This window comes from Ahaetulla prasina, chromosome 2, assembly GCF_028640845.1.
Source record: "Ahaetulla prasina isolate Xishuangbanna chromosome 2, ASM2864084v1, whole genome shotgun sequence".
NCBI lineage: Eukaryota > Metazoa > Chordata > Lepidosauria > Squamata > Colubridae > Ahaetulla > Ahaetulla prasina.
The window spans coordinates 174200813-174215302 of NC_080540.1; the positions used below are offsets into that span (position 1 = coordinate 174200813).

Here is a 14490-nt window from a genome sequence, read left to right on the forward strand (position 1 = left end):
TGAGCTACCGTGTCCCTATTCTTAGTAAATATCATTCACTAAAATCAACCTCTTACTGAAGATATTTTTATGTTATATATATTTTTATCTCCTGTTCCGATGCTAAAGGAGTAGAGTACCCATTTATTTCTTCATGGGAACATCTTATTGGCCAGGAGTCTCCAACCTTGGCAACTTTAAGCCCGGCGGACTTCAACTCTCAGAATTCCCCAGCCAACTTTGCTTTGCTGGCTGGAGAATTCTGGGAGTTGAAGTCCATCGGGCTTAAAGTTGCCAAAGTTGGAGACCCTTGCTATTCGCCATTAAGATAAACCAACATGAAGTAGTAGGAAGAGTGTTGGACTGGACTGGGAAAATGTAGAATAAGACCCCCACTCAATGGGGTCCATCCATAGCTCTTAGTTTCCAGGTACTGCCTTCTGATCTTGATTGGGAGGTCTAGATTAGAAGGTAGATTAGAAAGTAGGCATCTCACAGTACAGCAAAACTTTCTGAGCTGTTGGCCTGGAAGTCCTTTCAATTCTTTTCTTTCCTGCACAGCTGCCAGTCTCGGGAAACCTCCTGAATGTGTACAGTAACCCAGGAATGATGGAACCAGCTGTTACTGTCAGCAACTCCTGCCCAGCTGACCTGCCTAATATCAAGAGGGAAATGTCAGGTACTTAAATGGAGGAATTGAAAACATGCCAAAGTTGAGCATTAAAAGGTGCCACATTGCAGGCAATGAACACAGGGATATAATCGGAGTTCTCTATGGTGGGAGTTTAGGAAGTGGGGAGTTTAGGATTTGCTTCCAGAATAGCTGCCAGGAGATTACGTCTCTTTCTCCATCCAGGAGGAAAGATCAGTGAATTTGTTCCTTTTAAAAGTTGAAAGAAGGGTTTGGGGTTGCAGTGGCACCACAATACTACCATATCTGGCATCTTGATTTCCTCTAGTCTCTAGACCCAAATAGAAAGTAGCTGGACGTATTAAAAAATATGGACATATTAAAAGTATTTCAATTTTCAAAAAAAAAAAAAAAAAGGAGCTGGACATGGTGGGTGGTTTTATTATTATTTCTGCCCTATTTTATGCCTCTTTGCAGAAACCGAAACCAAAGCATTTCTGAAGGAAAGGCAGAAGAAAGACAACCACAATTTAAGTGAGTGGCCTCTTGGATGAAATATATTTCTATTTTGGGTTTGAAATGGATATTTCAGTACTGAGAAAAAGGACGAAAGCGTTTTCATGTATACGAGCCCCCCCTATATGTGCTTATTTGCTTATTTTGGTAAAAGAAAACTGATTTGTATGAGGTCGGGGTTTTTGTCCTATCTCCTCTGATTGGCTGTCTCGGATTTTCATCATCTACATGATCCTTTTTAATAGGGACACCAGGGCTTAAAATTTGCAAACTTCTACAAGCAAAGCAGGTGCTTTGACCACTAAGTTCCAATCTCTTTGAACTCAGCAGGACTTTATTCTGAATGAAATGAGCAGGATGTAGCAAATCAGTTTTTTCTCCCTCAGGTGGGGGAGTTTCATCAGTGTGTATGCGTGTTTGCTTGCATGCGTGCACACAAAACAGAGAGAAAGAGAGAGAAAGAAAATCAGAGGTAAAATTTGGTGAAATTGGACAGATTTATTAGATATTGGCCTGCTTTATGGTCTCGGTATTTCAGTGCAGAATTGGTTTGATCTGCTTGCACATCTTAAATTTTCAAAGCCTGAGAGTAAAATTCAAAACTTTGCAGGACTGAAAAAGATAGTAGACTTGATTTTCTAATTTTAAATTATACTATCGAATAAGCTGTCCATCATTGATAACAGAATAATACAATCTCTGAATAGCATAACTGTAATAGCAGTTACAAAAAATGCAGGTGTGGCCAGTAGACTTCACAAACACTGTTTTTATGATGCAAAGAAACAAAGAATGGGAAGGGACTTACAGTATAATAAGGCAAAGTATATTAAAAAAAAATCTTCTACAAGTAATAAGATCAGCAATTTCAACTTCCCTATATATGACACATTACACAGCAAGGCTGAGTCATACAGCTTCCAGGAAAAGAGTCAAGAAACTAATTAAAAACAACAGATGAAATGTCTTGAACAAGCAAAATTCTCTAATGTTTTGTATTAAATATTAACAGCTTAGCATAAATATTTAAATAGTGGCTAGTGGTTGGGGGGGGAAAGAAGGGAAGGGGCGAATTCCAAATTTCCCTTCACAATATTTTTACTTAGGTTCTATTTTTCATCTGCCTTTTGTATCTTTTTCCCCCCATTCATCCTTTTGTAATCTTTAACTGTATAATAAAATAAATATTTTTAATCAGATAAGCATTCCCCTCTATTTTAAATTACGTTTTGGGAGAGAAGAAAAGGTATTGTGTGCTTTCTTGGAAGAAGAATTTCCTTTCCCTTTTTTATGTATGAGATTAAAAAAAATATTTATTTTGTGTTCCTCCCTCCCGAACATAAGACCTTTTTAACTGAATGAAAACCCATGTTTAAACTTCTATGTAGCATCAAGATGTTTTGGAAATCCTTGAGGAAAATTTTTTTCCCATGGGTTCCTTAGTAAATAGTGAAGGTTTTAAGTTGAAAAATCCAGGTAATCTAAGATTCATTGTTGTTGAAAGCAAAGATCAAGTGGCTTCATTTGAAAATGACTTATAAATTAACCATATGTTGGCTTGGAAGCCAGGGATACCATACTAGGTGGGCTCGTGAGAAGCTGATTCATGTGGAAAGTGGACTGTGGAAAGCTTGGTTTTGATCCACTACAGTCCAGAAGTGGCAGAGAGAATAAAATGATATGACTCCCAGCAGTGGTGGATTTCAACCGGTGTTACCACTGGTTCGCTTCATGCACACGCTTTGCGCAAGCGCATTGAATTTCAGAACAGCTGAGACACAGCAATCTGGTCTGCCGTGCCTATCAGCTGGATTAAAAATGAACAAATATAGGTAGGTATAGTGCATGGGTGGGCAGGAGGGCCCAACTGACAGTCGGAGCGAACTGGTTTGCTCTCACCTCACCATCTCCGCTACCAGCTCACCCGAACCTGGGAGAACCAGTAGCAACCCACCACTGGCTCCCAGGCCTATAACACTCACATAGCCTGAGGTAGAATAAGCAGCTGGACCAGCATGTAGGAGATGCCTTGGATTGGCCTATCATTTATTGTGGGTGGGGGGACAAGATTGGTTGATACATTCCTTTCTTTCCTCTCTCTCTCTCTCTCCCCAATGCTGCCCTTTGTCAAACATTTTTCTGTGCTGAATCCTGAGGCCCTATTATTCAGCTGTGTTTCAGGTTTGGTGCAAACTCAAGATTTTATGCAAACACAGGAAAGGTCGTGTGTGCAAATTCAGGAAGGATCTGATGTCCTTTGTTGGAATATAGCACATTCCTGAATTGATTTCTATTGGTAGAATTGGAAAAGAGGTGAAAATACTGACAACATAATGCATTTTTATGAAAGGACAGAGACTCTCAAACATCAATGTTCCTGTGATTTCTAAAAAGAAAGACACCAGTTATTAAGTTATTACGCCCTGCATGTGTCAAATGAAATGCTCAAAGAGCCTGTGATAAATTAACAAAACCGACATTCTGCACAATAAAAATGGAGAGCCTATGCTAAGAATGTAAATAGTAAACATAATAAAAGTATAGCCATGAAAGCCAGCTGGGTGACCTTGGGCCAGGCACTCTCCCTCAGTCCAATTCAACTCACTGAGTTGTTGTTGTGGGGAAAATAGGAGTAAGAAGGAACATTAGATATGTTCGCTGCCTTGAGTTCTTTATAAATATAATAAAGATGTGATATAAATTAAAAAATAAATAAAATAGTAATCAGTATTTTCCCCCCTTCCATTCAGTTGTATCCAATTCCCAGAGTCTGCCTGGATGAATCCCTGCAGATTTCTTGACAAGGTTTTTCCATTGCCTCTTGACTAGGCCAAGGTCATCCAGCTGTCTTTGTGCCTAAGGTCAGATTAGGACTCACAGCCTCCCAATTTCTAGTCTGATGCCTTAACTACTTCATCAGACTGGCTCACTGAATAGTTTATGTTGTGCATAATTCAGTTCCCTCTTGATTATGGGGAAATAAAAAACTACAGAGAGCCCTGTTTTCCAGCCACTGAAATAATTTGCATCTTTATTTTAAAGAATATTTATATGTCTGTCATTGCCCTATTAATTGTTTCAGGCCAGGTAAAAATTATTTGTAATTTAATGTTATTACGACAATAAGAGCTAGTCCCCAATTTAAAACCGTAGTGTTAAAATACTTGGGCAAATAAAATATTTTGCTTGCTTTGAAAAAGATTGCAGTATATCTGAGTTCTCTTTAAAGATGCACCCCTGCTTAGAAACCCCCCCTTTCTACTTTTCAGTGGCATTATTTGAATAACAGAAGCCCTTGGAGAACAGCCTCAGAAGAACTTAAAGCAGATTCATGTGGGTTGAGATTTTTGACATTTTGCCTTTATACTGTGTTTCAAAATATATGTTTAGAACCATGAGGCTGGGAATCTTTGCCTTTAAAGAATCTGGAAGTTGAATTTTTTGCCCAAGAATAATTCCATACAATCACAATATATACTTTACTTTGAAGGTAACTTGGCCTAATGGGGAATTTATCTAAGGAATGTTGAGAGGTTCATTTAGATACTACAAAAGCAAACTGCTTTGCTTGCTGGAAAAGTTAAGACATTATATGTGTTTATTATTAATTGTTGTAGCAAAAACAGGGGGTTCTCTGTCTCTCCACAGGGCCTCTTACACAACTCTCTCTTTTTGCAGTTGAACGTCGTCGTCGGTTTAACATAAATGACCGAATTAAAGAACTGGGGACCCTCATCCCCAAATCTAATGATCCGTAAGTATGACAAGTTGATGACAACTAGTTAATCAAAATAAGGTTTATCTACAAAAGGGACACAAGCTTGTGTAGACTTCATTGTCAGGGGTGGGTTCTACTTACCTTTACTACCGGTTTGCAGCAGGATTGTGCGCATGCACAGAAGCTTCCTGATGACATCGGGGTCAGTGGGCAGAGCCTACCCCCGGTTTTACTACTGGTTCGCAAGAACCGGTCTGAACCGGGGGCAACCCACCACTGTTCATTGTGTATTCCGCTGAGTTTCCCTGAGTGATGTATGTAACACATTTTAAAAGGTGATTTTATTTTGGTATAAAGTCAGCTATGATGATGTATTTATAAAGTACAATAATAATCATAGCTAGTTGTAATTTATTTAACAACCCTCTAGATCACAGGTGTCAAACTCACTGTGTCACATTGATGTTACGTGACGTATCACGATTTTTTTCGCCATTGTGGAGCTGGAGTAGACGTGGCCTGCGTGTGACGCATCCAGCTCACGGGCCACCAGTTTTACACCCCAGCTCTAGACTAAACACTACTCAGTAGGTGTAGAAATTATCTTGTGAACACTTCAGTAGTTGGAGATATATAACACTGAATGCATGAATACAATAAAATGGTGTGGGAAACAGTTATATAGCAGTTATATAGTTAAATATAGCAACTTATATAGAAAGTTGCTATATTTTCATTACCTTGGGAAGCCTGCGTTGTTTCAGTCATACAGTGCCTGTGGTTCAGTTCCCACTGCTGGTATAAATGAAAGGTTTATTCAGGGCTGAATGTTGTCTTTTGCCCAGGCCGACTGGGAACATTGAAGGGTTACAGCAGTACAACACATTTGTAGGGCCCAGTTGAAAGAAATTACCTTTACAGAATTATATGGAGTAAGATTTAAGGACACTTAATTCCTATTCTTTTACCTTCCCACACTACATATTTTAGGGAAATGCGCTGGAATAAAGGGACTATCCTGAAGGCCTCAGTAGATTACATCCGCAAATTGCAGAAGGAACAACAACGCTCTAAGGAGATGGAGCTGAGGCAGCGTAAACTAGAGCAAGCTAACCGCAGCCTGCAGCTACGAGTACAGGTAGGAGAGCTGCTTGAGGGGATGGGATGGAGACAGGGTAGCTCAGCCCTGCTACAGAGTCTCATAAGCCTGTCTGTAACTTCCTCCGCAGGAGCTGGAACTTCAAGTCCAGATGCATGGGCTGCCTTTGACTTCCACCCAGGGCCTTCTGGCACAGTCCTTGGGAGGAGAGCCAATTCCACCATTTGTGGAGTCCCTGGATCTGGCCTTTTCAGCTGAAGAGCTGGATCTGGGTCTTGCACTGGGATCTGATGGGGGGGCCCTGCAAGATGTTCTCATGGACGATGGGACTGCGCTGTCCCCACTGGGTGCCTCTGATCCACTCCTTTCCTCTGTCTCTCCCGGTGCCTCAAAAGGGAGCAGCCGCCGTTCCAGCTTTAGCATGGAAGATGATTCATGATGGCAGCCCTTGGATGGAAGAGCTGGAAACGGCTTCACCATTTTACATGTCTTGTTCTGACCCATTGCAGACTGCTGCTTACACTCATCAGCTTCAAATCTTGGAAGCTGCTGTAGGCTATAACCCTCTGGAAATACCATTCCTTTCATAATATTCTGTATTTTTAAAGGTGTCCCTCTAACTAAACGGAGGGGGCTCATGGTTAAACTTTCTTCCTATAGAAGGTAGGCTCAAACCGTGTAGTACCAAACTTTCTTCTTAATGCAGTAGAAGCAGAATTTTGTTACAAATTCTAGGACAATTTGTATGTTATCTGCACCCATTAAGGTTCAGAAGTGCAGTGTGATAAACTTGTGCATCTCCTGTACCTATTCTAAACTTTGATAAGGTGTTGCTTTAATGCTGTGCAAGGAGCATGTAACCGCAAACCATGATTCCTTCACTTTAACCTTTTACTCTTATATCTTTCCTGTATATAATTTGGGAAGAATTGGGAAGGGAGGGAAGGAGGAAAGTGGAGTTCTTTCGTATCATTTTTGGAAAGCAGAGAGCCACTAACATTTTTTTTAATAAGAGAGAGCTTTATTTTATATAGATATTCGACTTCTTAATTTGTACATTTCAGCCTTTTCCTATCATTGTTTCCAAGTTTTACTAAACTGCCACTTTCTACTTGAGTTGCTTGGCACTCTACTTCATGATACGGCTAGCCCATGTGGACGGGCAACAAGATGATACTTCTTGGAACTTTACTGGGCAAAGGTGCAGGGCAAAGAAAAGTAAATAACTTTCTTGGAATTGCACATGTAACTATTGAAGAATCATGGCTACTCAGTAGGAGTTAATTGCCACCTCCCCTGTTTTTTGTAAGATAAATGAAATTGTAATCAGGTTTTTTTAAACTAATTTTTTGCTTACCAGATTGATGTTAGCAGAAACCCAACAAATAGAACTGTTTGCTGATTTGTTAGACTAAAAATACTGGAAGCAGATCTATGACCTGTTCTCTGGGTGTTTAAAAGAATGGGCAAAAACTGTTGCAAAGACAATCATTTGGGCATCACTGGAAACTTCGTCACTGCCATGTGTATGAATGCTCTTAAGAAGATACGATGACCCTGTTCCAAAAGGTTATTGGAATACACAAACTCTTAGACCTCCAATATTATTGAATGTCTAGATTTAAATAGTTGCTTGGCACTTCTGTTTTTCAGGAAGGATAACTGAATCTGGGAGGAACTTCCTAAGAGCGGTGGGGTCCAAAGATGCACAGGATATAGAATGAACTTTAGAGGAGGATGTGATAATGTAGGTAGCAATTTGGGAAGGAGAATTATGAGTATCTGGGGAGCTTCTCTGCTGAGATCTTCTTGAGTACGAGACAAGGAAATGGGATTAGGTGGTCAGTGTAAGTGAGATGTTGCACAGTGGTGTTTTAGCATGTTGGCAAGAAGAAAGATGGCAGAGGACAGAGCACCTTGGAAATACAGTATTAGTTGGACAAGTGGTTTCAGTTCTTAACAGGAATTGAGTTGGACTGTTCAGGGTATGAAAGAAGGGGGAGAATTGCAAATTTGAGGAAACTATTTTTCCTCTTTTGTGGATTCGACATCCTTAATGACCCAGACACCATTTTCTATTGTTTTATTTTGTATGTTTAAACATTTCCAATTACCAATACTAAAGGCTTCTAAACAAATAAATGAACAATGTCCATTTTCTACAGCCAATTATGCCACTTGTTTCATCACTGTGTCTTGCAAAATTTAAGGTGTCTTAGTTTATTTTTTTTAAAAAGCCATATCTGGTTGGTGTTAAAAAAATTAAGATTTCTGATGCTGGAAAAAAGGATCTGAATTCAAGCTGGTGAAGTCACATTTTTATGAACCTTATTTTACATAAAGGATGGCTGAAAAAACAGTTGTTCCACACTTTGATAATAATGTGATTTGATCTCTGGGTTTCCAATTGACCAACATTATTTTAGTTTCTGTTCTGAAGTCAGCAACAGAACAACAAAAAATCTCAGACACAATCTTTGTAACTGATGTGCTTTGTCCATGCTTTTATTAAAGACTCAATAAAATCAGGGTCACTAAGTCACACTTAGGTCACATTTGGCATTCAGATGCACATTTCTGATTCTAGAGTGCTGAATGCATCAATTTCTGGTTATTTATGAAGTCTGTTATCTCTTCAAACACTCACAAATAAGGGATACACTCACCAAAGTTCATGAATATGTGCAAGAGGAATTATATAAATTAAGCTTTGTCATCAGCCATTAAGGATTAAGCCCGTTGCATAAATGACATGTTTATGTTTGTTTTTATTTACTGAGGTATAGGGACCTGATTTTTAGACCTTAGCACAGGGGTGTCAAACCGGCAGCCTGCAGGCTGGATGCACCACGCCCACCCCAGCTCCGCGAAGGGAAAAAGGTTGTGGAACGTCACATGACAACATGACACCACAAGTTTGACACTTGAATTATAGGTTACTTAAGTAGGCTTTCAAGGAATCAAATATTTTATTTACAAAAGAAACAGTTAAATTGCAGAAAAGGTAGATATGGCAAAATGAAACAATCTGTTTACAAGGAATAACTTTGTATTTAAATAAATGGATACATATTTAATGGATGCATGGTTTGCCATATACTCAATGAATGATAAAGCTAATAAAATTAACTTCTAGTAGCAACAGTTTTCAAAGGTCAGGGGAGTCCTACTTTGGAATACAGTTAAACTGAATCTCTTTTGTATCACTTTAGAAATTAGGAATGCTCTCTGCCTTGAGAGCATAGTATTTATGGCAAGTATATTTCATGCATTTTGGGAAGCTGCTAATGGCTGGATAAGATAGCTTTCAAGGCTGGTAGTCTTATTTGCAATGGTACCGATTCAAAAATATTACTATAAAAAAGCATTCCTCAATATTGTATTAACTTCCCAATATTGGTTATTAATTCAGATAGGGGTGGCCCTCCCAGAGAGATTTGTTAGACTAAAGTCTAAGCAGATGAATTCTTTACAGAAAAAATTGCAGATTTTGAGTTCACAATGTATTGTTTATAATTTGGAAAGTTAGAAAAATCCAAACTGATTACATGGATAAAATAGAAGATAATGATGTAAAATTTAGTAGATTTAATTATAATCATCCACTTAATTTAGTGGATTTAGTGAGTGGGCCTCAAACGGGTCAATCACAAGAGAAATAAATGAGGTGGAGAACGACAGCTACAGAATGGGACTTGTTACATGGATAAAGCTTCCATTTAATTTGTTCTCTGAGGAAAAGAAAGTATTTCACATACGTTCTTTTATATTGTGTGAAAACAAGTATATCTGGTTTAGTATGGGGTATGAATAGCTTTAACAGATGTAGTGATCTTGTATAAATCAAATATATTAAGACCTGGAAATCTTCTGACGAGACTTTATTTCCCTATGAACATTTACATAACAGTAAGTATACTTAGTATATATATATGTTTAGGATTATACCCTCGCAGCACATTCCTCTACATAATTTGCATTGCTTTTGAATCGCAACTTAGTAGGTATAGGATTGCAGCTTTCCGCTTTCTTCCTGCAAGAAGTGCCACTGCGCGGCTTTTTATCCATTAGCATTCCCGTTTCGGGGAGCAGTTCTTGAAACACCCGTTGTGCAGGCAAGAGACTTCGGGCTCCATCCTCACGATCTCTAGGAAGATTGCGAGAAACCGCTGAAGATGATACGATTCATCGTAAGGCGCCCCCCACCCCCTGCCAACTTAAAGCCTTTCCACTCCCAGAGACCCTAAATGGATCCGGACAGAACTCGAGATGTGACACACACACACCCACCCATGGAGGGAGAAGAGATCGCACAACTCGTCAGCTACTGGCGACTTTGTATCTAATGCAGGAGGAGAGAATAACTGTGACGTGACCCCAGGAAGGAGGCCGCGCGTTTTTCAATTGTTCTCGATCACTTCCGAAGTCGCCGCCTTCGCCCACCTTCTCGGCCATTTCGCTTTCATCTAAATGACACAGCGGGCGGCTGCGCCCTTTTATTTCTATGAGCTCAATCACTGTTACTTCCTGCATCTCTATGATCCCGACGGGAAAAACGCTTGGATCCTTTCTAGGCTTCTGTTTCTATGGGAGCATCCGAACCGCAGGACTTACACTTTCTCCTCTTATTCACACACACACCCGTCCCTCCCTCCTTCCTCGGGCGCTTGTGAATCATCCTCCTTCATTAAGTGCCCTTCTCACGTCTCTATGCCTCTTCACTTCCGGCCTCCAAGCCCCAGTCCGCCGGTTCCGCTTGTTCCTCTCTCTCTCCAGTGCAGACAAAAAAAAAAAAAAAGAGAGAGAGAGAACGTCTCTCCAAACCATCCGTCCTCTCTCCTGTTCCCTCTATGATATCTTCTTAAAGCTATCTCGTCATCCTCCTCCACGAGTGGGCAGGGGCAGGCTCGCGATTCCTTCTTCCTCTCTCTTTTGGATCGTACCAAGCTGGAGCCGAGCCGGGGGGGCGGCGGCGGGGGAGGGAAGATGGCGCAGGCCTTGTCCGAAGAGGAGTTCGAGCGCATGCAGGTGCGTCTGGCTGGCTGGCTGGGGGAGAAGGGGAAGTGGGGGGCGGGAAAACGAGATATGCCGGCGGGGACCCGTGAAGCATCCTCGGGGCAAGGGGACGGGAGTGGGGGAAGAGACGCATCTTGGAGGAGTGGGCTCCGGTTCGGGGAAGCTTTTCCAGCGGAGACTGGAGCGAAGGGTCGGGGGTGCAAAGGCGAGAGAGGAGGGGGCGCGATGTCCTAAGAGCTGTGCATCGGGGTGGGGTGGGGGCAGCGGACGTCTTTTTTTTCCTTCCCCCCCCCGGGCTGCTCCCTACAGACTAGAGCAAAACCGAGGTTCGGGTAAGGAGCGGAGGCGGAGAGCCCTCCGCAGCTGCTTCCCCGGGTTCCCTGCGCACATTCTCCGCAGTCGTGCTTCGAACCTTATGGGGGACTCGGTTTTCAAAGCGCCGGGAGCCAGCCTTGCCCCAGCTGGTCTGTTTGGACTACACTTCCCAAGATCCCTCCGCAGGGCAGGTTCTGGAAGTTGTAGTAGCTGAGCACATCTGGGGGACAGAGATGGTGGAAGGCTGCCTTGGGAATGCATTCATTCATTAATGGGGATGGGGGGGAACTGGCTGGCTGGTCCCGAGGGCGTCGTTAAATCAGATGGCTTGGAACGGAGCCGCCACCCTGCTTGAGATTGGCATGGAGCCTTGGTTGCTCTTATTGCATTGCCTCACTTTTGCTGTCCGTCCCCCCTCTTCCCTCCCCCACAGATGCGGAACTGGCTAGTCATCACTCTACTGGGGCGACCTAAAGGAAACGGGCTGGTGTTTCTTTAGGGAGACTGTATAAGAGAAGGAATCTTTCCAAAGACGTCCCCCCCCCCCACATCCCCGAGATTACGAACGGTGCTTATCAGCCTTTTGCAAAAGTGTTAAAACAAGCTCTGCTCTTCAAAATGGATACAAACCTGGTATAACGTCTGGATGTTTCAGATTATGAATCCCATTTACAGAACCCCTAGTGATAGCAGTGGAACCTATTGGGTGTGCACCACAGTTGAGAAAGTGTGTCTTTGTGTATAGGGAGTAAATGCATACAGACACACCCACCCACTGCCCCGGAGTTGCATTACTGTGCATTGCTTGTTTTCAAGGTTGACTGAGGACCCATTTCAGCTCATTTCTGCAAGTGAAGCAGTGTCCTTTCGTTTTCTCTTGCCTTTGCACCTTTTCCCGTTGTAACATGATAAAAGGTGAATAGCGTTCCCAGTTCAAGGTGTTATATTCAATATGGCAAGAGCATATGTCCCATCCCTCCCTTTTATTTCTCCTCTTGTGATCACAGATAAAACTCTCTAGAGCAGGGGTCTCCAATCTTGGCAACTTTAAAACTTGTGGACTTCAACTCCCAGAATTCCTCAGCCAGCTTTGCTGGCTGAGGGATTCTGGGAGTTGAAGTCCACAAGTTTTAAAGTTGCCAAGGTTGGAGACCTTTGCTCCAGAGTATAAATGTGTACTGATCCTTATTTAATTTTTTGTGCCTGGTGGAACATTCTACAAGTGAAAAAGTTGATCAGTTTTGTGACCAGTCTTGGTGAGATGGGCAGCACAGAAGTTTAATAATATTTTTTTAACATTGAGCATATGTGGACACTGTACATTTTTTGTAGTGCCATGTGGAATTTGGCTAATTATTGGTTTCCTTATTATTGGCTCAAACAAACATTTTACCTCAGATAAGTTTTTGATACCTGCAGAGTTCTTTGTTAACTCTCTCTGTTAATAGGACTTTCTGAAAGCCCAGTTGCCTCTTGAAAAAGCACCTTTGGGACAACCATGACCTGGATGACTGAGAATCTCCATAGACTCTCAGTTAATACTTAATTTTTGTTTAATGCTGAAATACAAATATCTTCCTGGAGGGAAAAAGCAGGTTAATGTGGATTTTTCCCCCCCCCACGTGTTCAGCACAACTTGAGAATTTCTGGTGTTCTGAGGAGGGTGCAAAATTAAAGCAGAGATATTAGCTATCTTAGTTACTGCAACAACTAACCTTTCTGATTGCCAGCCCAGAATTAGAAGTATGATGTATTGATGGTAGACGATGCTGTGGTGGGTTTGGCAGAAGACTTTTTTCAAGGCCTTAGAAGGGTAGAAGAATAAGTGGGGAAAATAAATCCCCCTCAAGAATTTATAAGAGTACGTTTTATAAATCACAATACAGGGCAATAGAAGCGTTTCAATTTGCTTTGCATCCTCTTTCTCCAACTCTTAAAAGCCAGTCTGATTCACTGGATGAATTTTGGATAACTGGGTTCAAAGCCCCCGCAGTAATAGCACTTCTGGACTAATATTTATCTCATTTTGTCAGTCAAGAATAATACAGAGTTATTTTAAAAGTAATTAAGAATTAGTAGCAATGTTGCTCACAATTTGCAAAAGACTCATACATGCTGCATTTCAAACAATATATGTTCAGAGCCCAAGCTTTGAAATGAACTGTTGGGTTTCCTGATCTCAAGCATAAATCTCCTAATGCTTCATGGTTTTAATTCAATTCCTTGGCTTGACTTGGCAATGATTCCCAGACTTGGTTCAGCTAGATTAGAATCTTTTTTTGTAATCAGGAGTAATGCCTTGCAGAACTGACGTTGCCCCCTGTCACTCTCAGTGGAAAGGTGTACATTTGTACGTACAACATCTGAATTAGTGGATATTGCCTGAGTCCTTCGGGAGAAGGGCGGTATAAAAATCAAATAAATAAATAAATAAAATAAAATAAATAAATAAATAAATAAATATGTGGCATAGCACACAATGGCCATGAAGCTGAGCAGCCATCTCTGTCGAAGAAGCTGCTGGCTCCTGCCTTAATCTTCATAAAAACCAAGCTGGCCTTAATCCTGCCTAGTCATCTATATGACGTTTCCTGGTCAGGTTGGCTTTTATTAAAATCTTTTTTTCCCCCCTCTCGGTAGGCCCAGTTATTAGAACTTCGAACACAGAATTACCAGCTCTCTGATGAACTCCGCAAGAACACAGCTGGTAAGACTCTCTCCTCAGTTTTACTTCCCGAGTAACACTATGATCTGAGCCATTACGTTTTGTACCCAATGTGAAAGCATCAAAATGCCTGCATATATTCACATATGCTTACATTTGCATATGGTTGTGCTGGTTCAGTCATTCTGGTTTAGCATGATTCTTGCAAAATCTGAAATTCAGAGGCAAGGCGTAGTAGAAAGAAAGCAGTGGAATGAATAGCTGTGAAAAGTTACAAGAAATGGCTAGAATGCAATACTGGCCATAGAATTCAATTCCTATTTAAAAGAAATGGCTTTCTCAGCGATTTGATTGTGAAGTTATGTTTGAAGGTGCACAGACAATGTATGATGAAATCTTAGGAGCTGATAGATTGCCAAAGAAGCTTTCCTGTGGTTTGAGAATAAGGCTTTGGTGCCTATTTAACACCACATCTCTCCACGCGAAGAGCAAAAGCAGAATAAAGTTCTCAGGGATTTGGCAAACTTATATTTATTCTGTGATCAGAAAAC

The 14490-nt window shown here is 41.2% G+C and overlaps 2 protein-coding genes across 3 annotated transcripts in view; both read left to right on the plus strand.

Moving 5' to 3' along the window:
• TFE3 (transcription factor binding to IGHM enhancer 3) overlaps window positions 1–8112 on the plus strand; it is a 43146-nt gene extending 35034 nt beyond the window's left edge. The window contains 6 exon segments of the mRNA XM_058171840.1: window positions 541–658; window positions 1088–1144; window positions 4805–4880; window positions 5835–5982; window positions 6074–6322; window positions 6324–8112. Coding sequence (XP_058027823.1) covers window positions 541–658; window positions 1088–1144; window positions 4805–4880; window positions 5835–5982; window positions 6074–6322; window positions 6324–6533 — 858 coding nt within the window. The 3' untranslated portion in view covers window positions 6534–8112.
• A 2631-nt stretch (window positions 8113–10743) lies between these two features.
• Window positions 10744–14490, plus strand: part of GRIPAP1 (GRIP1 associated protein 1) — an 80458-nt gene continuing 76711 nt past the window's right edge. The window contains exons 1-2 of one of the 2 annotated variants that reach the window (XM_058171841.1): window positions 10744–10971; window positions 13915–13981. In XM_058171841.1, coding sequence (XP_058027824.1) covers window positions 10930–10971; window positions 13915–13981 — 109 coding nt within the window. In that variant the 5' untranslated portion in view covers window positions 10744–10929. The remainder of the gene's footprint in view (window positions 10972–13914; window positions 13982–14490) is intronic. The other variant, XM_058171842.1, reaches the window with a different exon arrangement.